Source organism: Colletotrichum aenigma (assembly GCF_013390185.1).
Source record: "Colletotrichum aenigma strain Cg56 chromosome Unknown KSG_Cg56_contig04, whole genome shotgun sequence".
NCBI lineage: Eukaryota > Fungi > Ascomycota > Sordariomycetes > Glomerellales > Glomerellaceae > Colletotrichum > Colletotrichum aenigma.
The window spans coordinates 1,106,281-1,129,500 of NW_023500910.1; the positions used below are offsets into that span (position 1 = coordinate 1,106,281).

Consider the following 23,220-nt stretch of genomic DNA (forward strand, 5'->3'; position numbering starts at 1 on the left):
GGCGAGGGGGAAAACGCAGCCAAAATTCAAAACGGACCGGCGGGACGGCAGCAGCAGCACTCCAACTGCTACAAGTCTGCAAGTACCTCACACTGCGCTCACATTACACGACATGTTCCTCCCGCTGGGCTCCAGTTTCCCCAAATTCGCAGTGGCTCCAGCAGTCCCAGCCGTGATATTGCCTTCTCTCTTGGTGCCCCGTCCGTTGTTGGGGGGCCATGGCACGGTACATGTCTCCATCAGCCGTCACCGGTGCCGGAGCATGTACCACCACCGCACAACATTGGAGACTTGGAGATTGGAGATTGGGGCTTCTTTACAGGGACAGAGCACAGTGCCTGCCAAACTAAGCTCAAGCTCAGCAGGAAGCGTGGAATCTAGCGGCAGTTACGGATACACTACTCCTGTAAGAAGACTGCTGCAACATGCTGCTGCTGGGGACACACAACAACACGGCGTGTTCAATGTTGTGCTTGTTTCTGTACGTGTACTTAGGCTCTGCATGTACGTATCCTCGGTACCGTCGTCGGCCTCTCGTCGCTACCGCTGCCGCGTCCCAGCAAGCAATCACCAAATTGGCGCTAGCAAGGCAGCGTCAGCATGGCAGGCCTGGCAGCAAGGGGTCTCGTTCTGTCTTAGCCTGCCCGCCTGTGCCATCTGGCCTTCTGTGACATCATCCGAGAGGGTTCTCGACTTCCTCAGCGAAATGTCTCTGCATCAGAAGACCTTTGCGAGACAGCGCTTATTCTTAAAGCCGCCGCAGAGGCAAGGGTCTGTATGTTCCAGCGGTGCATTGGTGCCCGAGCTGCTGCAGGAGAAGGAGCACATTAGAAGAAACTAGAGAGGCAAGGGGAAAGAAGGAACATGAGCAACAGAAGGTGTGAGACACGCTGATCCGGAGCAAAGTCCACAAGCTTAAACCGCCTCCGACAAGCTCACCTGCCATGTCTTGTCAACGCCAATGTCAAGTCAGTGTCAGTTGAGGAAGGCAGATTGATACCAACATGAACTTGCCCAAACACAGACTGGTCGGCTATCACGTCTCTTGACTTTATCCGTCTCGCTCAGGAAGTGCCACTGCTCATCACTCCACCATCGCAACCTAACGACTCGTTCTCTGCGAGTCCGTATGGCTAATACCAATGCCGACCCGACCAGACCCCACCGCCGCCGGAAGCTGTCCATTGTATGCGCTGGTCGGTAATCGTGTGGTCCCGGGTCCCCAACAAGGCCAAGGACACTCACCTCACGCACGTCGGTCGGCCTCATCTCTCACGAGGCCTTGGCTACATGCCCGTCGTTGGATCCTACTCGTGTTCTGTGCGTTGTTCTTCCGCTGGCCCCTCCCGCCGCCCGCTCATATCCACCCTCTTTCTTCGGCTTCATTATCGTCATCGACACCACGGACCACAACGTACCCGTAACGAATTCCCGCGTGGCCTGCTCGTCGTCAGATACGGCACCCGGAAAGAGGAAAAAGACAAGGGACACAAAAGACGGTGCCTGACACGGTGGCCCGCATACTGCCGTCGTGTACTCGTACCGCTCGCATACTGTGCCTACCTTGCCCTCGTCTCATCAGCCTTTGGCTTCTCCAGCGCCTCAGAATTAAGGTAGTGGACTGGGAATCTGTCTGACACGCTCGCTGATCGCCATCATCCGTTTACTGCGGTGTTTTACCCATACAGCCCGCAGAGGGGTCATCCCGACCCTGCTGACCCTCAGCCGCCTGACAATGGAAGCCTCCAAGCCAGCGGAAGCCTCATCCATAGTGCTACGGACGACTGCCGGTAATGCCCCATCATGGCCACTCAGAGGCTGAATAGGCGCCCGTTCCAGGGGATGCTCCTCGCGCCGGCGGACGGGATTGGTGAGCTGAGACACGAAGCTCACGAACCACTCTCGAGTCGCCCTCCTTGCCTCCTCCCTCCCACCAGAAAGCCTCCACCCCTCTCCTCCCGCCTTCCTCCTCCATCGGAGTGGCGGAATCCAGGAGATGAGGGACGGGGGTTTGGACGGGGACCTCATTACGGGTGCAATCACAACATCAGCTTGGCCTTTTGAAGGTACCTTACTTCAACTACTCTACAAAGTACCTCCGGATGAGAAACGTCCAGTAGTCACTTGAAGCTGATCGCCTCGAGCCGGACCAATTCTTAGCCTCCAATCGATAACGCTCTCAGGGGTATGCACAGTCTGTAAAACGGCACCAGGAACCGCACACTCTGAAGATGACCCCGGACATTCAGCCGAGGCGAGCGAGCCAGATGCGTCGATGCATCGGAGGGGCAAAAAAAAAAAAACAGAATGATATGAGTTATGAGGCACCTTAAGCCTAACCGTCTCGCACATATTAGTTGAGGCGACAGGACGGGAGGGGAGAATGGTGGCGCGACGGCAAAACCGCACCGTTCCCTGCTGACGCCATGCACACTGCAGGGCTAGCAGAGAGAAGCAAAGACGCCGCGCGCGATCTTCAGGCACGAGACATGCTTGACCACGCTGGCGAGACCATTGAACAATTGCCGCAGCGCGGGGACGCCACAGAGCGTGCCTGTTGGCTAGGTCTTGTCCCACACGGCAGCACAATGCGTAGGCTGAGTCTAGGGAACGAACGGCAGCGTGGGCGAGAGACAGAGCTTGACCTTTGCACGAATGCAGAGGCCACAGAGAGGTCTCACTCAGCAGCTGGTTGACATATGCTGCGCAGGGGCAAGTGTCACTCATCAGCACAGAGGGAAATCGTAGGAACCGCCAGCCACAGACACAGGCACAGGAACAGACACAGCACATCAGCACTGCCGTCCGTCACAGCCAGAGATGAAACTCAGTCCTGCCCCCCATCCACTGACGTGCTTTTGTGCGCACCCAATCGGGAAACTCAATTGCAGAGGGCAAAAATAATGCTGTGGATATCGATCCGGACGAGTCCGTTTCGCTGACGAGGAGATCCCCGTTAGATCGATAAGGTGTGTGACAGGCGGGATCGAAGTCTGCTCTCGACCTTCTTCTTCGACGCTGAACCTTGGCGCCGGTACGGTGAAGGGAACCGTTATTCTCCGCTAGACAGGGGGTCTTGGCTCGCTCTCTGTCTGTCTGTTCATGTTTGTTGGAGCTGTCAAGTTCTGGCCTGCTCGCTAGTAGCCGAAGCTGCCGTGGAGGAATGGCCAGACTGTGCGATAGCGACACGGCGCGGCGGTAAGCCATGCCAAGAGGGAAGAAGCAAGCAGCTCGTGCTGTTCGTCCCGAAAGCTGAGCTGATGAAGGGTACATCAAACACGGAGAGCGTGCGAGATGTCAATATGCGGTGGAAGGGAGGGAGACACATGCACACACACAGACATACACACAAGTACTCACCGTCCAGCCGCTGTGGTGTACGGATCGGATGCAGATTGTACAGAGTACGGCAGGGCAAAAAAGAGGTACCTTTTCGCCTCCAGAACCTGGTGCAGCCAGCGGACCGCCAAGCTGGCACCAAGAGCGGAGAGACGCAGGTTCCCACCCGGACCAGCCTCGACCCCTGTCACTGCTGACGACGCCTCGTTGATTACAGGCTCGGCGAGGTGGATCGTGGGCACTGGAGAAAAGGACTTCGGATTCGAGAAGAGAGGGAGGGGGGTTGGGAGCCGCTCGCTTTCACCTCTTTGCCTTTGGTCTCCGTGGGGTGTTGCGAGTTGTGCCGAGCGTCTCGCTGGAATACGCCTGTTCAGGTTTGGTCTGGGCCGGTTTGGCTTGTCGTTCGTTCGGCCTGCTGTGCTGTCATTATCAATCGGTCGGTCGGGTCGGTAGTGTTTTAACGCCGACGCGTCGCCGTGTCTGTGAAGCCCATCGCGCGTCTTCTTTCCCCCAACCAGCAGGCTCATCAGGGAAAAATTCTCTGATATTTCGTTTATCCGCCTCTTCACCCCTGGACCCAAACCCATTTCAGGCGCAGGCGGCCGATCTCACTCGGTCACGCTTCGCGATGCTGGTTGCAATTTGATCCTTCCCGTTCGCTGGAAGATGTTGGCTGCATCCACGAACGACCTTTTGGCGAGAAGAGTCGGGTACGGCGGCACTTTGCCCAGAGAATCATCCCCCCTTTTTTTGCTTTGCTTCCCAACCTCGTGTCGCTTAGGTGCTCATCGACAGCAGAGCAATTGGAGTCTTGGAAAGTCGGCTCCCTCCTGTTGGTCCCATTGTTTGATTGTCACCCAAGACTTGGTGTTGTCTTGGTGCGTGGTGGTGTGGCCAGTCGCGGTCTTCGGACGAGGGAAAACAAGGCGAAAAAAAAAAAAAAAAAGGGGGTCTTCCCATGTGCTGGGTGGAAATTCAGGGTCCAATGCTCGCTGTGTGTCTCTCTCCTTGTAGTGGGTGTAGGTGTTGGTGGTGGTGGTGGTGAGTGATGGTGGGATGGGATGATGACTGTCTTCCCTCTCTCTCTCCCACACATCGCCGTATCGTATCCTCCTTACGAGGTCATCGTCGCTTACTCCGCCGCAGAAGAAGAGGAGGAAAACAGGCTGGGACGAGAAACGAGGGGGCGACGGCCGTGATTATGTAGCTGCGGCGCAAATACGAGAATTTGCTGGTTCTGGGGGCGCGCCCTATTGTTTCTCCTCACTTCCTCACTGCAAATGTGCCTCAACCACTGCCCAAAAATTCTGCCCCCTTCTGTTTTGGGGTCGTTACGGGTTACGAGAGCTGAACCTCGGCGGTGGCCGAGAGGTGCGAGGGCCCGTTGGACTGCCTTAAGCGATGGGCGCTGGGTGTATGACTCGCCCGGCGCAGTTAGGGGACTTGCCGGTGGGATTAGTCAGGGCGGTCTGGGCCGGTCTGTGGCGCGGCCTGTGGTTTATGGTTATGAGTTTAATCCAGTGGTTCTGGGAAGATATGATGGGTTTATGTTTTTGAGTGGCGAGGTTTGTATGGTGAATGGATGAGAGAGTAAGTGTTGTTGAGAGAGGAATGAGTGTGTATAAGGGAGATAGTTGTGTACTGCTCGAGGATCTGGTGGTTTGCTGTTGTCGCTGTTGCCCTAAGTCCCCGGGCTTCATTGAGAGGGTTGGTCAATTTTAGCTCATGACAGCTGCATGCGACCTCCGCCCTCCCACACTCCCGTCGACGGGGGTGCGTCGGAGTCAGTTACGCTTAAAGGGCTTCTCCATGCCACTTTCTGGTGACCGTTATTTGATTTGTCCCATGGTTCGTTCGTGATGTGGGAGTTCGGAGGTTGTGGTGGTTTTCTGGACCCGGTGTACCCGATTTTCTGGGTGTATGGGTATTATGTGTGACGATGTGAAGAAATATGTCGGGGGTATTTCACGAAGATGCTTCATTTGTAAGTTGTTGGAATGATAGGTTGTTGGGTTGTGAGACTGATGGATGGAGATATGAAGCACTTTTTGTCCTGAAGCTGTTGTGTTGGCTTCACATTGGCTTAGACGCGCGGCCGCCTGAGCTTATCATTAAATTAACTTCGATTCCGGTTGCTTGAGATGAGAAATGTGTTGCGTGGCTTAATGCTCAGTTTCGTCTCTCGCAAGTGTGTGTGAAGTGCTGATGAGGGTGGAATATCGACTGGACACCGTCCTCCAAGGCGTGGCCCTCATCGATGTCATCTTCAAGACTGCTCTGAAAGCCGCGCTTGCTCAGTTCACTATTGATTTATGTCTCTCACCTTCTTTTAGCGTGCATGGAATTCATCTTGGAGAGAAGTGGATGTTCCAGATATAATGATGAAGATACCGCAGTATGTTGGTGTTCATCTTCGTGCTCAACGTTGCGTCTTTATCAGAAAGTTTGTACTTCTCATAGGCATTCCTGCGGATACAAGCTTAATAACAAGACTACAAAGCGCATTGTTACTCTCATACTTGACCTCATTGGGATGAGATGATCAAGTTGGCCTCATCTTGGATGGTGATTGGTAAAAGGCAGCGACCAAACAGTTCCTGCTCACTCACAATACCTTCCACTCTCAGGAACATATGACATAGAGGTTCGTCATTATAATATCTATTATACACGTCATTCCAGTATCGTGTTCTGTCGCGTAAGCGTCATGTTCGGTATCTTGCTTACAGTTCCAGGCATGCTCCAGGTGCGACGTAGGTTGGTTATCAATACGGGACCCCTGGAGATACAGCTTTGTTTGCTATCAACAAGTGCTCGTTTCGAGACTCGAGCTCTACTGAAAAGTTGGATCAAATAGTATCAGTCAGGTTTAATTTAATAGTACAACACATTATCGCAGCAACTAACATTCAAGCCACGTTGTTGAACTACTTCTACTAAATGAATGAAATATATTCTAGCAGCAATTTGAACAGCACTTCTAATACTGACGACCATTCAAACGTCAAATTCAAAGTCAAAACCAAAAACAGAGTCTCCGGTAGATCTGAAGAAGAAGAGGAATAATGGCTGTTCATGGTTCTGAAGTTGTTGGTCATCTCAAGTAGCTAGAAGCCACTGGTATTGTCCATGCCATCACCACTAACCCATATCCACGATACTCACACAAACACCAAAATCTAACTGAGAGGGAAGCGACATTGTAAGCCTCATCTCGGTCCACAAAAATTCCATTCAAAACAGCTGAAGAGAACGCCATGCCATCTCATACAGCAATCCCAGACCGGTCCTTCCCCCGGCCATCGGGCAGCTACTCCGGATTAGGTAAGCCTTCCATCAGTGCCAACCAAGGAACCAAGGAAACCAAGAACCGCAGGTCGCGCCCTCGACCAAGCCTGGCCAACACAGCAGCAGCAGCAGCAGCAGGCGGCGGGGGCAGCCAAGCTGAATCTGCAGGCTGACCTCAGTCTGTATCGCTGCTGCCCATTTTTGTTTTTATTTTATTTTATTTCCTGCCTCCCAATAGGTATCGAAGAAGGTGCTCTAGGTACGTATCTATCTCTTCCATTCCCATTCCATCTACCGGACCCCTGCCCTCAGCGACCCTGGTTCCTGACCTTTCTCACTCTGGTCCAGGCCCGGCTGGCTACGCGCTTGCTCTCTCTCACCTGCTCCTCCCCCGGATTGTCATTCACTCCAGCGACATCATCGTTTTCTCATTTCTCGATTTTTCTGGGACGTCTCGTGTGTTCTCTCCCTACATTACTGCCGTCCAACACAGACGAGGTCGAAAGCAAACACACCAACAACTGTCTCCAGCTCAACCCCTCATTGATCTTACACAATTTGCTCCGCGGTAGCTGCAAACGCCGTGATGAGAAACACACTGCTCGCCGCGGCCGGTCTGGCTGCTTTCAAGACGGCGCTCGCATACGACGCGACAGTCTGCGGCAAGGACAAGTTCACAAGTGAAGACACCAACTACATCTGTAAGACGACCCGCCCCCCTCCCTTCTGATCTCCGGTAGTCAAGCACATCGTGAGATTCGCATCACATCCCCCGTCTGCTCCTCCAATGCGCCCGCGCTGACTAGAGGCCACAGTCCAGTCGAACGCCTGGGCACCCGTCGGCGATGGCTTCCAATGCGTCTCCGTAAGTCACAATCGCCCTCTCGGAGTCTTCTCCGCCCTCTCCTGACCAACCCCGACTTACACGACCATCCAGATCGACCAAGCAACACCGGCCTTCGACGCAACCTGGTCCTGGGACGAGAACCCCGAAAACGTCCACTCCTTCCCCCACGTCCGCTTCAACTCGACGAAGCTGCCCACCCGCCTCGACGCCATCAAGACCTTCCGCCTCGCCACCAGCTGGACCATGACCTCAGGCAACCCGGGCTCCTCCGCCTCGCGCGACTTCTCCGCGTCCGCATGGGAGGACAGCAAGGCGAACCTCAGCGGCGTCGTCGCCAACGCCGCCTGGGACTTCTTCGTCGACAAGAACAAGAGCAGGACGTACAACCCCGTCGACGCGGAGGCCGAGATCATGATCTGGCTGGGCAAGGTCGGCAACCCGTACCCGCTGATGGGCGACTCCATCCTGACCAACATTACGCTTAGATCGACCGAATTGTGAGTCTTTCCCTTGACCATTTTACATCACATGTGTCGCTGACCACCGAATCAGCTCCCTCTGGTACGACACCAACCAGCGCGACCAAAAGGTTTTCACCTGGGTCACTCGCGACGGCTCCGACGTGAATGAGTTCGACGAGGACGTCAAGCCCCTCTTCGACTACGTCCTCAACTCTGGCGAGATCGACAAGGAGTCGTGGCTCGGCCTCGTCGAGTTCGGCTCTGAGGCCTGGCACTCCGAAGACAACACCACCTTCAGCGCGGCCAACTTCAAGATGGAGCTCGACAATGGCGACTCTGGCTCCGGCGACAGCGAAGATGCCGCTGGCATGGTGACGCTGAGCGCCTGGCTCCTGGCTGCGCCTGCTCTTCTCATGCTCGCTGGGTTCTTTTAGATGATATCATGGATACGGCCGCTTTAATGTCTAGGTAGACGATAGCGGGGCTCTACTAGCCCCGACTTAACATAATAATAACACTCATCATCACCAGACGAACAAGGCTGAAGACCAACCAGCGCATTCACGAAGACCCTTGGATCAGGTCAGCCTTGCATGCGCGGATCACCGGTGACTAGGCTACTTTGAGCACCCTGAACATCCATCGCAATACGTCGGTCCGCAGAAATCATGTACCTGGAGTATGGCACCATGTGACCCTCTCCGATGCAAGATCGTTGATCAGGACCCTGGCAACCACCCCTCGCAAGTTTGCAGCTTGGTGTGCCGTTGATTTGGCGATGGCGGCCTCCCGTTGAGACCTGTCACTTGAATTCTTTGTCTTCGGCCACGACGTGGAACACAAGTCTCAGTTAGCATGTGAGTCTGCATGCCGCTGAAGCCTGTCTTACAGAATACGCGTTGCTCAAGCCCCCAGCCACGACGAGATCAACGCCAACACACGTTAGGTGTGGAAGAGACAATGTCAGCCACGTATGGGCGGAGGTGGCTGGCTGTCCGACACGGGCATCTATAGCCTCGCCAGCTTGCCATCCAACGTCGCTGTCATGACGTCTACATATTTCTACTCGGGGTTCAACGGGCATACTCAGTGCATTATTGCTGCGATTCCCGCAGGCTGCATACGGTGTTGCATCTTTCCAAGACACCATAGACGGTAGCCTGGGCAATCGCTGGGTGAGCCTCAATTCCCGTGCTGTGACCGTGGTCTACAAGTGGTCTGCCTAATGGTTTTGGTGTGTCTGGCAATCTCTGCTGGTGGTGTGGTGTGCTGCTGCAGTGCTCCCACACATCTCACGAAGGAACAGGTCCCCGGAGCTTACACGAGTCTTGGCGGAACGGTTGGCGTCCGAGGCGGGTTGGAGGGCGGAGCGGGATTGGGGGCATGTACCTAACTCGAGGGGGAGGCCACCCGCGGGAGAGGGAAAAGGGCATCCAGCGGCCGGCCTGTTGTCATCGAGATCGACACGCCGGACAATAGTCTCGAAGCAGGCTGGGTTAGCTCTGATGTCCCGCTCCGAAGGTACCCATGAGTCTGTGTGTATTTCCATTATCCACACCCGTTCGATAGAAAATCAATGGCGTGGAAAAAGTCGTCGAAAAACAAGGTGCTTATCTGGCGAGACGGCTTCGTATTGGCGCCTTGGCGCGCGTGCCGCCATACCGAGAAGGCCAAGCACACGTCTACAGAAGGGGAGACGTGCCCAGGACGGACTCGTCGGATGGAGGCGGAAACCAAAAGACTTTTGCCGCTGCCGTGCCGTTGCGCCTGTCAGGAACAGAGCCGAGATGAAGAGGTCATTTAAATCTCTTGCGCGCTTTTGTCAGGCATCCGTCAGGGTAATCTTCCTTCAGCCGCGGTTCTTCCTTTTATCACGGTAGAACCACTTTTTCTCTCGGATTTTCTGAGCCAAAAAGTCCCCAATGATCTGCGACCACGATCCTTTGATAAGTGGTTCTGCTGATGAGAGATAGACTGTGCCGTGGTCGAGCATATGGCGCTCCGTTGGATGCATGTCGTTGTCTTGGCGTGTAAGTGAGCGGGAGGCGGGAGTTCGAACACGAGGCAGGGAGTGGCCCGGTCGCCATTTCGCAGCGATTGTCTCGGCATAGAGAAACCGGATCAGCAAGGTGAGTGGGCATCGTCGTTGATTTTTGGCGCGTGGACGGTGGAGAGGAGGCTTTTTTTCGTTGGGTTCGGCCGGGGTTGCGGAGGAGCAGGGATATTGTCGGGGATGAAAAGTCGATGCAGAGGGAAACCTCGCCATGGTGACATTGTTGGTTCGACCATGGGCTGCGGTCATCGACCCAGAGACGGCGGTGCTCTTGGGATCGACGGTAGAAACACTCCGGCAGGCCCGCCCGGGGTGCGTGATCGCTGCATTCTGAGTCGAAATGGAGCTTTTGGGTGTCCTTGTCGAGCTGAAGGCCTCTATGCCAGACTTTGGCGGCGTCATCATGGCCTTGCCGAGAAAATTAGAGAGACATGTTCGTCAGCGATGTCCGGCGGAGGCGGGACGGCGGCAAGGCAGTCGAGCAGAGCAGCGCGGCGTGGAAAAAAAGGAAGCAAAAACAGGGAATCGAGCAAGAAGGCACGCGCCAACGAATGGGGATGTCGAAATAGCCTATCTGGTGGAGGCTGTCAAGGTTACGCTTATTACCTTAGGTTCCTCTGGGAGCGGGCTAAAAGGCGACCATTGTTCGTTAGTGAAGTGGGAAATGGAACGGCCAGCTGAGAAAAACCGTTTTCAACCTGGGTCGCAACTTGCTGCTTGGATCATTTGGAGTCTAGACCTGATGTCTTCTGTTTGGGTCCATTTCCGCTGTTCTATTGTTCGGCGCGTTTGCCCGCTGGTGAAACATTCTGCATCATTGACGTTATTTCGCATGTGCCGTGGAGGAGGCGGCGTTGCTTTGGCGAGATTCAAGACCGGAATTCTGTGTCTTGTCCTTTGGTCTAGCCATGTTTGCTGGCCGCGCGTAAATGAAGTCTGGTATCAAGGCGAGACAAGCCACCAGCTAGGACGACGGAAAACGGTACGCTCGAGAAGGCAGCGTCTTTGTCTCGTCGGGCCGTTGAAATGTGGTCGAACCCGTTGGTGGTGGGATCTGCTGGTGGCTGGGAGGGTCCGATTTAGCGCGGTGTTGAAGGCAGGATTCCCACCGAACCCATCAGATAAGAACCGCCGGTATTGCTGACTCGAGCCTCATGGCCAGTCCTGATCGGGTTTAAGGAGTGCGAGGCAGGCTGACATTGGAGATTTTGAGCATCATGACAGAGATGAGACCGAGGCAGCGAGCAGGACCTAGGAGAGTCAGGAGGAAGTTGAAGACTGCCCGTGCTGCTGCTATCATGACCCCTGCTCTGATTGGCGAATGGGAGCCGACATGATTTGACTGAGACCTCGCACCTGCCCGACTGACACCACCCGCCCCTGCCTGCTCTCGCCGTTGGTGTAAGAGGTACGTACCGTGGTGCTTCGTTCTTTCCGTTCTGCTGTGATCAAGGTGAAGGTGAAGGAAGGAAGGAAGAGACTGCCTGATGGCAAGAGCATCACATCGCACCCGCCCGCCGTAGGAAATGAAGAGTGGGGGTGCAGCTGCAATCCGGGAAGGACCAGATGAGGCGGCGTCGTGGCTGCAGGAGCTGCTGCAATTGCAATGCAGGCAGGAGGGAATGGATGCACCTTCCTGCTGTCGCCTGTCGTCGTTCTGGTCTGGGCAGGCGCCGGTGGCCGAGACTAACAAACGGCTGGCTGCCCTGTCAAAAAGTGACATCCACTTCCACTTCCCGTCGCCCTCCACCCCCAAGAATCCCGCTACTTGGCGGCTCTTTCTTGCACCTTTTTTTTTTCAATGTGCCGCGCATGCGCTAATTTGAAGTTCCCATCTTCTTTCACCTGCGCAAATCAAAACTTTCGAAAAAGCCAACAAACGGGCCCCGTTGTTGCCCCGGCAGTTACGATGATGCTTGTGGCGTTCTTCGTTTCCCTGGCCCCTTTTCATGGCGGTTGTCCACCTCACCTTGCGGCCAAGTCCGCCTCCGCAGTACCTTATTCCTCCAGCTGGCTCGCTTCTCTCAGTCCATCTATCTCGCATGCTTCCGTACCGTATTTACCGAGTTGATACCTGCCTTCTCGCCCTGGTTATTACTAGAAATATTTACCGTAATGGTCTGCCACTGCCACTGAGGCAAAGCGATGCGGGTGCGGCGCTGGCGCCTCCACCTCAAGGCATCGAGCGGTTGTCCTGATACTGAATCTTACCTATCGTTCTCGTTCCCCTGTCTTGGTCCTTTTGTTCTCCTCCGTCTCACTCCTCCCCTGGTCGGGCTGTCACCGTCGTCTTTCTCCGTCTCACGGCAAGGTATCCCGCGAGCACTACTCCTACCTGGTGCCCCAACGGTACGAGCCCATCCCTGCCTGCCTGCCTGCCTTAGACCATCTGCAGCTTCATGGGAACCTCGCATCCTCCGTCTGTGGAGTTCGTCCGCGCAGGCAATCTGACTTAATCTTGGCACTGATGTCACGAACGCTCTGATTCTCTGTCTACCTGCTCTTTCATGGTCAAGGAGTACGAGACTAAGAAAAATGCAGGCCACCATCCATCTGCACTTCTTGCCCCTCCCATGCTGCTACCCAATCGCCGCATCCCGGTGACCCAGTTCACATCTGTTGCCCATGATCTGAGTGGGCTTTCCTGAATTCCATGGCAGGGGCAGAAAAAGTCCATCCCATGTCGCATTGCTCGGGCAATATGCAACGAATAGAGACGGACGAGGCCTCTCTGGAGAGAAGCACACGACTTACCCAAGTAGAGTATCCGTAGATGGTGAGCCCGTGTTCGGCTCCGTACCGACCGTATCCATCCTTGCAGACGACGGCCGCTCCTTCCCATTGGTGACAGACGCCAGACGGACGACTCACTTGCGCCTGCCTTGTCTCTGCATCGCCTGTTGCTGTGTGATGTTTGTGACTGCGGGCGTGCCTTCCTCTCCCATCTTCCACCACCTGCCACATGGGAAGGTACCTACCTGCCCTGGTCTTTCTGCCTCAGATTCACCACACTCACCCCGTTCCTTCTTACCTTGACTTTGGGTCCTGCTTTTTGTCTGCCCATGACTCCTTCACCATCGACACCCGTTTTGTTTCTCCTCCACGCCCCTCCGACTCCCACCACCACCACCGCCTCCTCCTCCTCTCCTCCCCCTCTCCGCCAGCTAAGATACGGATCCCGGGTGGCTTGCCTCTAACAAAACCTTTCCTGCCTCCGTCCGTCGCTACTCGCAGAGGCTGGTCGTTAGCTCAAGATTGCACCTGCGTATCCTAGATACGCGCGCACACGCTGCCATCGTTGCTTGCTTTCGCCGCCTTACACTCGCTACACTAGCTCCACGCTCCACGAGGCTGGACACCATTTTTTCAAAACACCATACACGTCTCTAGTCACTCGCTTTGACGACGTTCGCTGATTTTTGGGATTTTCTTTTGCTTCTTGTCTCGGTTTACCTTCCCCGCTCTCGCTATCCAGACGCCCTTCACCCCGTCCGCCGTCCAAGGTCAACGTCACGGGAGAGACCATCGACAACTTGAGAGCCATTTTTGTTTGACTTGTTTCCTCCTCTGGCGCCTTCGTGCTCCCGTCGACGGAAACTTTCTCTCGCTATCCTCCACACGACCGTTTGACGAATCTTCTCTGTTGGATTCCAGGTCACCACCACTAATACCATAATGTCACGTCCTCTCACTCCCCGGGGAGGTTCCCCCGACTCGGGCTTGACGCCCCCGAATAATCCCTTTGCTTCGAACCCTTTCGATACCGACAACGATTCCAGCGCTGTCGCTTCTCTGGCCAGCGATTCCACCTTCACTGTGGTATGTTTACAACGTCCTCATGCGACGATCCCAAACCCGACGAAGCAGAGACTGATTCCTGTCAGAATGCCATCAATGGTCCATCTCCCACAGACACCCCGCAAAGATCAGGCCAAAGAACCAGCTTGGCAGACTCCTCCCATCACCGCCTTAGCCGACCTGACATCGTAAGTGTTTACATATCCTCGCTGCCACCCGAGCTACGGAAGGAACTCCGGCTGACCGCGAAACAGGAGCCTTCGCCTTTGGCGCGAGAGGTCTATAACGAAAAAGGCCACCAGCACTCGTCGTCAGACACAGACATTGAAGCCAACCATGTGCCGCCCGTCGTGTCCGACCCGGAGAAGGCCAACGAGAAGCACACGACGGCCCTCCCGCCATCCACGGGCGAATCATTCCCCAAGCGCCTGTACAACCGCTTCCGCGCGACCTACTGCCCCAAGGAGGAGCCGCCTCTGGTGCTGCCTGTCTGCCCTAACGACACAGAGAAGCTCACCTACGTTCACACCAACCGCATTTTGCTCTACGTCTTTGGCGTGTTTTCGTTCCTTTCGCTCGGCGCTGGTATGTGGTTGTTTGCGCTATCTGCCCCGGCTTTCTACTGGTACGGTGTTTTCGCAGGTGCCATGTGCATCTACCTGTTGATCTCGTATGCCGTCGGTATCATTGGAAAAGACTGGGACTACAAGGGTCACCTGGAACTGGTGGAACGCTTCCCCATTACCGAGGACAACGCGCCAACTGTGGACATCTTCCTGCCTTGCTGCTCCGAGCCTCTCGAGATCCTGGAGAACACTTACAAGCACATTGTCAACATCGACTGGCCCGCCTCCAAGCTTCAAGTACACGTCATGGATGACAGCGCTTCCCTTACTGTCCGGGCTCTTGCCGAACAGTACGGCTTCAACTACTCCGTTCGCGACGATCGGCCCCGCCTCCGCAAGGCCGGCAACTTGAGATGGACTTTCGCACGCACTAATGGTGACTTCTTTGCCATCTTCGACGCAGACTTCTGCCCCCGCCCCGATTTCGTGAAGGAACTGATTGTGGAACACCTGGGCGACGATAAGACGGCCTTGGTCCAGAGCCCTCAGTACTTCCGAGTCACCGACGACCAGACCTGGGTTGAGCAAGGTGCTGGTGCCACACAGGAGCTGTTCTATCGTGTCGTTCAGGTCAACCGCAACAAGTGGGGCGCATCAATCTGTGTTGGAAGCAACGCTCTCTACCGTCGCGAGGCTCTGGTTGAGGTTGGCGGAACGGCCGAGATTGGATTCTCCGAGGATGTCCATACTGGGTAAGTTCGGCGATGCGAGAAATCGTGAACAGGGCTAACGTTGTGTAGTTTCGGCGCTGTTGATCGTGGCTGGAAGGTCAAGTACATCCCTCTCTGCCTTGCCACTGGTGTCTGCCCCAATTCCCCTCGAGCATTCTTCTCCCAGCAAATGCGTTGGGCCCGTGGATCTACCACGCTGTTGACCAACGGTCACTTCTGGGTCTCAAACCTCACCCTCATGCAGAAGATCTGCTACCTCTCTGGTAAGTCTCATTCTCGCGATCGCCAATCATTCACAGCTAACATGCCAGGTTTCCTCTACTACTCTGCTGTCTCGCTTAACATCTTCCTGGCCCCGATCGCAGGTACTCTTCTGCTTGCCATCCGTCCCGAATGGTTCAAGTTCTGGAACCTTGCCTTTGCCATTCCCTCGATTCTCTACGGTGTTATTCTCATGCGCGTATGGGCGAAGGCCAAGTACGGCTTCAACGTACAGCATGTGGTGACAATCCAGAGCTACGCCTACCTCACCGCCATCAAGGATCGCCTCTTCAACATTGAACTCCTCTGGGCAGCTTCTGGTGACGCCAAGGCCCACAAGAGCAACAAGTATCGCAACATGCGAATTCTGTGCATCCTCTGGACTCTTGTCGTTACTGGTGCCATGGTCGGTGTTGTCACCTGGCGCCTTCTCAACGGCTTCACGTGGTATCACCCGCTACCGCTCATAATCATCAACGTTTACAACTTCTTCATCAACCATTACTTTATGTTTTGCAACTGGTAGCGAAACTCATCGATACCCAATAATTTTGTACGTAAGGAGGGAGAGGAGGGTGAAGGAGGTGTTTGTGGATCAAGCCTTGCATCATACATGGATAATGGAGTCAAGACATTTGAATTAGATGAGAGGTTGGCATACCAAGTGTTAACCTCATGGAAACGGCCGATATCATCGTAGAATCGCGAGTGCAAAGCTTGGCACTGCGCGCACACTCCCACAGCTTCTGCAGCATACATACATCCGAGAGTCTTGTATATCTGATGGATAGGGCGAGCGCGAAGTACAGTTCATGCGCCGCCGCAGTAGTGTTAATAGTAAAAGTTCCTCTGTCAATTTGCTGAAGTAACTTGTGATTCACGGACTATGGTGTTACTTGATACACTCATCCACCTGAGTGCGTGGAAACGTGCCGCATGGGAGGCATCGGCAAATTGCAATATCCGCACGGCCCTTGTCTGGCAGATTGGTCTGGGAAAGAAACTTCATATTGGTGCGCAACATGTTTGTCACCCAGATCAATAGCACGCACGGTTCATGCGAATAAATGTTTATATGGGTGTTATGTTTTCTCTTTTTTCTAAGCTAAAAATTCTATCTAGAAGGTGTCGAAGGTGTCGGAGGTGTTGGTGGTGTTGGTGGTGTTGGTGGTTGGAGATGTCGAAAGTGTCGAAGGTGGCGGGCGACAACCAGTTGCCTGAGTCTACCTGTAGAGGAAGGATAGAGTCGAAGGCGAAGCCCGAGCCGTAGCTGTAGAGGAAGCCAGAGTTCAAAGGCTGTGCAGGGGGGCTGGTTGTCAAAGTCGAAGTCGGAGTCGAAAGTGTCGAAGTCGAAAGTGTCGAAGTCGAAAGTGTCGAAGTCGAAAGTGTCGAAGTCGGAAGTGTCGTTGTCGAAGTCCTGGAAGCCCGAGTCTACCTGTAGAGGAAGGCAGAGTTCGAGGGCCCATCAGCGATATTGGCTCCGGAGAGCTAGCGCTGGCATGGCCTGAGTCGTGGCTGTAGAGGAAGCCAGTGTTCGAAGGCCGAAGAGGAGGAGGAGCCAAGACGGAGAAGAGAGGCCAAGGCTGGGGGCGACCGCTGCTGGAACTCGCGGGTCATTGTGGATGCCCGCCCTAGTTCAGGGTTGTTTCTTTGGTGGAGGCTCGCGTATGCAGAAGCACTTAGCGGATGAGGAGGAGGAAGGAAAGGAGAGACGGAGAGAGAGGGAATTTGGGGTTATATAGAGATTGGGGATGGGAGCTGGCTGGATTCTATTGATGGGGGTGATTGACCTGGATATCAATTTCGGTGAGGGTTTGGAGGTGTAATTGGCATAAAGTTCGTGATTCCCTAGGTTGCCGTGGTTGGGGCAACCATTGCGTCCGACTTGGACCGTTCCCGGTGTCTATGGCACGGAGTGTTGTGGAGAATGCGAGGACTGATGGGTTGGGAATGCCTTCATTCGGAACGATGGCAAACCACCAAGGTTGCGATTTCATTGTGTTGCCTAGGTAGATGAAGCAACCTTCTCATCCAAAACGAGCCTCGTGACGCCTACGATGCAGAATTCCGTGGAGAATGCGACAACCGGGTTTCCGGGTTGCTCACCGACCACGAGAAGCTGCCTGCAAAGAGAAGATGATTCTAGAAGATGCTGGAAGAGAGTCGAGGATGCCACGAGAGCCTTGTATCGAGAAAAATTTGCTCATGCCTCTGATCATGCGATTGACGATGCCTTCGCCTAGCATGAAATCTCACTGATTTCCAAGACATATGCCATCGAGCGGTAAACTGGTGCGATAGGTGCACCACTCACATCTGAAGCGGTACAGCAGCTGAGGGACATGGAAACAATCCTAAGGTACGCAATTGTACCTGCGAAGGAAGGAAGAGGAAGCAACAGTGTCAGTAGGTTTGCGACACAGGGTGAACGCTCACAGGGGCCAATTGCAGTAAGGGATCTAAAGATGAATTACTGAAATCTACCTCCCTTCTAAGTGATGAACGCCCTGTGATCTATCTATATACAACCGTGCCGCTCCTTTGTTGTTCTCCCCCATCCCCCTCGTCCCCCTCGTCCCCCTCGTTCCCCTACCTCCCCTTTCTAGCCCCTTCCGAAACGATCCTGACAGAAAGATTGACGGAGTCCACCTGTAGAGGAAGATGGAGTCGACACCGGGTGCCTCTGGCCCACCTGTAGAAGGATAGGCGAGCCAGAGGCTGGAGGAGTCTGTCTGTAGAGAAAGCCAGAGTTCGAAGGTGGGTAGCGGAGTCCGTCTGTAGAGGAAGATGGAGTCGAACGCCAAAGGAGAAAGCCTGAGACAAAGCTGTAGAGGAAGCTGGGATTGAAATCGAAGGCTGTTATGGAAGATGAGGAAGAAAGAGAAGAAATTGAGGAGTGGGATTCGCAGGTTTCTTATACACTCCCCGGGGGAACCTGTTTGGCTTGGAGATCGGAACAGCTGGTTGAGGTTCGGTGAGGGCCGGTAGATGTGTCGTGGATCTACGTTTCATCACTACCTTTATGTCCGGTATTTGCGACGGTACCACCACACCAATGCCAGAGCTATACTGGCATTAATTCTGAATTGAAGTTCGTATGCTCTACCTTTCCGGCCGGGGAAACGTTCGGTGAACACAGATTGGATTTCATTAACGGCGGTATTATTCACATGCGGGTGAAACTCAAGAGACGAAGTTGGCCAAATCCTGGTTTTAGTTTTCAATCTGTCTACAAAATCGTAGGCTCAAGGTCTTTCATGTGGATATGTGCATAATATAGAAAAGGTGAGATCACGGGAAAGACAAGCCCAACTCTTTTGCTGTCTTTACCGAAAGTGTGTCGCTCTACAACGACGAGGCCGGAGTTGCCAGAGCCCCCATAGTAACAGTAGAACACGGGGCGCCATACAATTCCGGCTTCACAAAGCTTGGTTGAGGGTTGTTGCCTTGAGCCAAGAGAATCAGAGAGTCTGTCTCTGGGTCAAACTTGGGCCAACCAATCACCTCACTCAACCCATTCTGGGCGTCATTCGCGAACGCAGCCCAGGCTCGCTGCATGGCCTTGGTAGTCTCTCTTTGTGCGTCTGAAGGAGGGATACCGCTGACATCTCCGGACGCGCCAAAGATCATGTGCAGATCGACGCCGTGGTAGGCGTCGCTCGTGGGGAAGAGGCGGGTGTTGTCCCAGTCGCCGAAGTAGCGGTAGATCCAGGCCGGCACGCCTTGAGCGAGTCGTGCGTTGGCTTGGTAGAGGTTGGGACAGGTGAAGGACTCCAGGAGAAAGGATGTGACTTGCTCAGGTGTTGGGACAACGCCGTTTCCGTAGGCTGGGATTCGATAGTATCCGTCTTCATTGTTGTTGTTTCCGAAAAGAATGGGCTGCGTGCTTGTTTGAGTAACAGTTTGACAGGGACTGAGAGGGTTGAATACTGACCAACTTGGCAAAATTTCCGTTCTTTGTCAGGGAAACGTAGTCTGGGAAGACAATCTCATTGTCGACAATGGGATAGAATGGGGGAATTGATCGGAGGACACTGCTGCTAGAAGTCGGCTTGACAGCCGCGGCAGCCGCCTTGATGTCCTCCCAGTCCACCTCACGCATGCATGCTAGGGCGTTCTCAGAGTCGGTGCAATTGACAGCCCCAACAACAGTGTTCCAGTTCCGCTCAGGTACGCCCGGGCTATTCAACGGGAAACTGAATGCATTCCCCGACGGCGCGATGAGTCCGTTCACAATGGGGTCTTTGGTGTACGCGTATGACCAGTAATCTACGCTAACGCCGCCGGATGATTGACCGGCAATGGTGATCTTGCTCGGGTCGCCACCGAAGCTGGCAATGTTGGCATGCACCCATTCGACGGCGGCACGTTGGTCTCTCAGACCTAGGTTCTGCGGCTGCCCAGGGATTCCAGGGAATCCGAAAATGTTGATGCGGTAGTTGACCGTCACCACGACCACGTCCTGGGCGTCCGCAAAATACTTGCCGTTGTAGAAGGGACTGTTGGTGTTGCCAATGGCAAAGCCTGTAGATTTCAGTCAGCATCTGGACGGAAATCTGCCGCGGGTTACTCACGTCCACCGTAGAAAAAGACAATCACAGGCTTTTTGGAAGACTGCAGCTTGTTTACTGGCTTGGTCCAGATGTTGAGGGTGAGGCAGTCCTCGCTTTGAGGAGTGCCCGCGCCGGAAGCGAAGTAGCTGATGATGCGCTGGGCTTGGGGAGTGATGTCGGGATAGTCCACTTTCTTGGATGGTGACAGCGGGCAGTCGAACCCGAACTTTGATGCTTCGTATGATGCATTGCTCTTGAATTGCACCGGCGGAGCGAATCGAAGGTCGCCGATGGGAGGTTTCGCGTACGGGATTCCGAGATACTCAATCACGGCTGAGGCATTAGACGCGAGATGTCCGGTGATGGGGCCATTCGTCGTGTCCACCGTGAGCCAATTCGCCCCATGATGGTTTGACGACGCGGCGACGAGGCTCGCAAAGGCTGCAAGACCAACTTCAAGCCAGGAGAGACGCATCTTCAGCTTTGAGAGCGATGTTGAGGTGAAGTTGAAGTTGCTCAAAATCGCGGAACTTTGGTGCTCTCTTGTGCGACCGCCACACCGTTGTATCGGGCTCACTGAGCCCGCTTGTGCCCCCAGATCCTTCTGAATGATCGCTGTTCGTCGAGCTAAAGCAACTCCCATGCTCGCTTCTGCGCCGCTAATCACCGGACGGGAAACAGCGCCGCTGCTAGCTCGATCGAGCGGTTTGTACGGAGGCAGCGTCCCCCGTCACCAAGAACGATTTGCTCGACCCCGGTGAAAATAGATTGTGATCATTTGCGTGGATCGGATTCTCACGTTACGGCGAAATAGGTCAACATGGAATCGCATTGCCGATCTCTGAATCGACCTCCTTGTACGTCCGCGACAACCCTCATTATTCATCAAAGTCTTGTCGGTCCAATGCCACCCCACGTCCGAATGAATGAACATCGATGGTCGAGATCTCTGACCTCGAGAGCTCATCCTGCAAAACGACCGACCTACCCGTGGTAAACAGAAGAACTTTCCATTTGTCCCCGCGTAGGATCTTCAGGAGATCCGAAAGGTAGTTGTCAGTTCCTCGATCGGTAAGCCAATGCAGACCATCAATGATGCAAAGCACCGGACCAGGCATAAGCCCGCCCAGATCAGCGAGGATTGAGGTAGCCTGGCTCCAATTCCCCAGAGACCCGTCAAGAGCCTTGAACCGTCTCTCCGAAAGGTCAATACTAGTATCTAGCAACGGAGGAAGAAGCTCGATCAGCTGCCTGATGAGTGCATAAACCAAAGATAGCATCGCTTGTGCTTCTATGGTGTCGTTCTCTTCCCTTAACCTCTCGCCTCGCCGGCGCTCGCAGAAGTATGATATGACCGGCAACTTCGTTTTCTCGGCAAGGGCTATGACCGTAGCTGCCATCATTGTGACTGGGTTTTCGAAGTCGTCGCCGTCGAGAGGAGGGCCCTCAAGCCACAGCAAGTTTGGAGCTGATGCTCTAGCCCAATCACTGACTTCCCTGAATGAATCTGCCGGGATTCTTATTGAATCAAACGCTTCACACGGCAGTCGAACTCTATCACGATAGAAGAAGTCCTCCAGATGACGAGAGCTGATGGCAACAGATTCAGAAGTATACTCCGACACTATGTGAACAAAATGAGCGATGATGACCAGCAATACGTTAAGAGAAGTCGGCATACCTTGTGTAGGCCCATCAAGTGACAGAAGAACCGTAGGAGGAATCTGCTGATGGCTCGTTCTGGCTTGGCTGTTGTCCAACCAACGGGACGCCCTCTCTTCCAGCATGTTGACAATGCTGTCAGCCAGCTGATGCCGCTTCTCATCAGTCCAAAATCCAGATATACGACTCTGCTCTCTCAAGATACTCTCAGCATGGTGCTTCATTTCTGCCTGATGCCGCCTCTCGCCCTCGAAGCCCGCCCGCAAATCTCTCGCTGAACTCTCTAGTGTTAACCTTGTGGATCTCAGTTCTGCTCGAGCCTTTTGCGATGCTAGGTTTTGGACGCGATCTGAAATGCCTTTGATCTTGCTAAGTTCGTTCTCAAAAATGCTGGGCAGATCATCGTTGAAAGAATCAAGAAAGCGCTTAATTCTCTTTTTCATCATCCAGTCCATGACACTCGTCAGAAGGAGAAAAGTATGCGCGTACAAGTCTGCGACGAGTATCTGCATGTCTTCCATGTCGAATAACTGCAGTTCCTTCTTACAGTCATCGACGTGCTGACTCATGACGCACAATGCCTCAGAAAGCCCCTCTGCGATCCTCTCGTGATTTGCGCTCGCCTAACACAGGGAGTCTTGTGAGTTTAATGTGAACGCGTAACTGTCACGTCTTAGGGCAGTGAACTTACTTGTATCACCGCATTTAGAGTTCCGGTGAAAATTGAGACGTATTCATTACCAGATGGTAGTATTTGGATCAGAGCCTTATGAGCATGGAGGGTTCCACAGAACTTATGGAACAACCTCTTCGCCCTAGCAAACCGACTGGTACTTTGTTTCGACTCCCAGGCTCGTTGTATCTCCTGAACAGTTTCGATGACACTATTCATAGTTGGCTCGGACAATTTGAGATTCAATCGGTCTGCTGCTGAAATAGACTCTACGAATTCCTTCCACTTCACGCGCAATTGCTCCGTCTCGACATCAAGGACTTGAGTTATGTGATTGGAATGTCTGCGCCAAAGCAATGTTAGCGCAGAATGTGGCAGAAAGGTCTTTTTTTGATCAATAGGCTATGACTTACCTTGCTTCTTCACTGGAATAGAATGGCTCGAAGAACCGCCGCCAAGGATCTTGAGCGTCTTCGCGACTTCCTTGATGTTCGGCCAGGATATGAGCTAAACTCTGTGCGGCGCTTGTCGGGGGCAGACGCTCCTCGGCCTGGAAGCTGTAAGCACGGACGAGATATCTTGGATCATCGAATCCCTGCATATTGAGATCTATATCGGAGTCGTGATCCAAGTTGTGAAAGACGGGTGGGTGAGCATGGCATAAGGCTGCGAGAAGCACTGATAGACCTCACGTCAGCTTAGCGACCCCCACAAACATTTGAGGGTAGTGTTGCGCCCAGTATGAGGGGAAGTCCTTCTTGATCGGACTATTCTCTGCACCACAGTAAGCAATAGCTTACATGCAGCTGACGTGGCATGATGTACTGCGTCCTCGCTCAGTGATTGGTAAAATATCGAGGGGCTTTATCTCCAGCCGCACGACGCTTAGTCGTTGACCAACCTTTTACATACGGCCTGATACCCCGCTCCTGCTGAGACTTGGGCGAATAACCTAAGTCAATGGAGGCGCTTCGAACTTTATGAAATA

At 53.9% G+C, this 23,220-nt stretch overlaps 3 protein-coding genes across 3 annotated transcripts; 2 read left to right on the plus strand and 1 right to left on the minus strand.

Moving 5' to 3' along the window:
* Positions 1–7,213: 7,213 nt before the first annotated feature.
* cel12A (Endoglucanase cel12A) lies at positions 7,214–8,369 on the plus strand (the record flags this gene model as incomplete). Its single annotated transcript, XM_037321446.1, has 4 exons — positions 7,214–7,328; positions 7,443–7,492; positions 7,565–7,971; positions 8,027–8,369. The coding sequence occupies 4 exons, from the start codon at positions 7,214–7,216 to the stop codon at positions 8,367–8,369; spliced, it is 915 nt and encodes a 304-aa protein (XP_037180183.1).
* A 5,294-nt stretch (positions 8,370–13,663) lies between these two features.
* Positions 13,664–15,870, plus strand: CGCA056_v006196 (Cellulose synthase catalytic subunit; the record flags this gene model as incomplete). Its single annotated transcript, XM_037321447.1, has 5 exons — positions 13,664–13,807; positions 13,873–13,974; positions 14,041–15,104; positions 15,153–15,346; positions 15,395–15,870. The coding sequence occupies 5 exons, from the start codon at positions 13,664–13,666 to the stop codon at positions 15,868–15,870; spliced, it is 1,980 nt and encodes a 659-aa protein (XP_037180182.1).
* A 588-nt stretch (positions 15,871–16,458) lies between these two features.
* On the minus strand, positions 16,459–22,833 carry pnbA-2 (Para-nitrobenzyl esterase; the record flags this gene model as incomplete). The annotated part of the gene is made up of 8 exons (XM_037321448.1): positions 16,459–16,779; positions 18,768–19,223; positions 19,279–19,868; positions 19,919–20,512; positions 20,886–21,521; positions 21,579–22,182; positions 22,251–22,575; positions 22,646–22,833. The coding sequence occupies 8 exons, from the start codon at positions 22,831–22,833 to the stop codon at positions 16,459–16,461; spliced, it is 3,714 nt and encodes a 1,237-aa protein (XP_037180181.1).
* Positions 22,834–23,220: the final 387 nt, after the last annotated feature.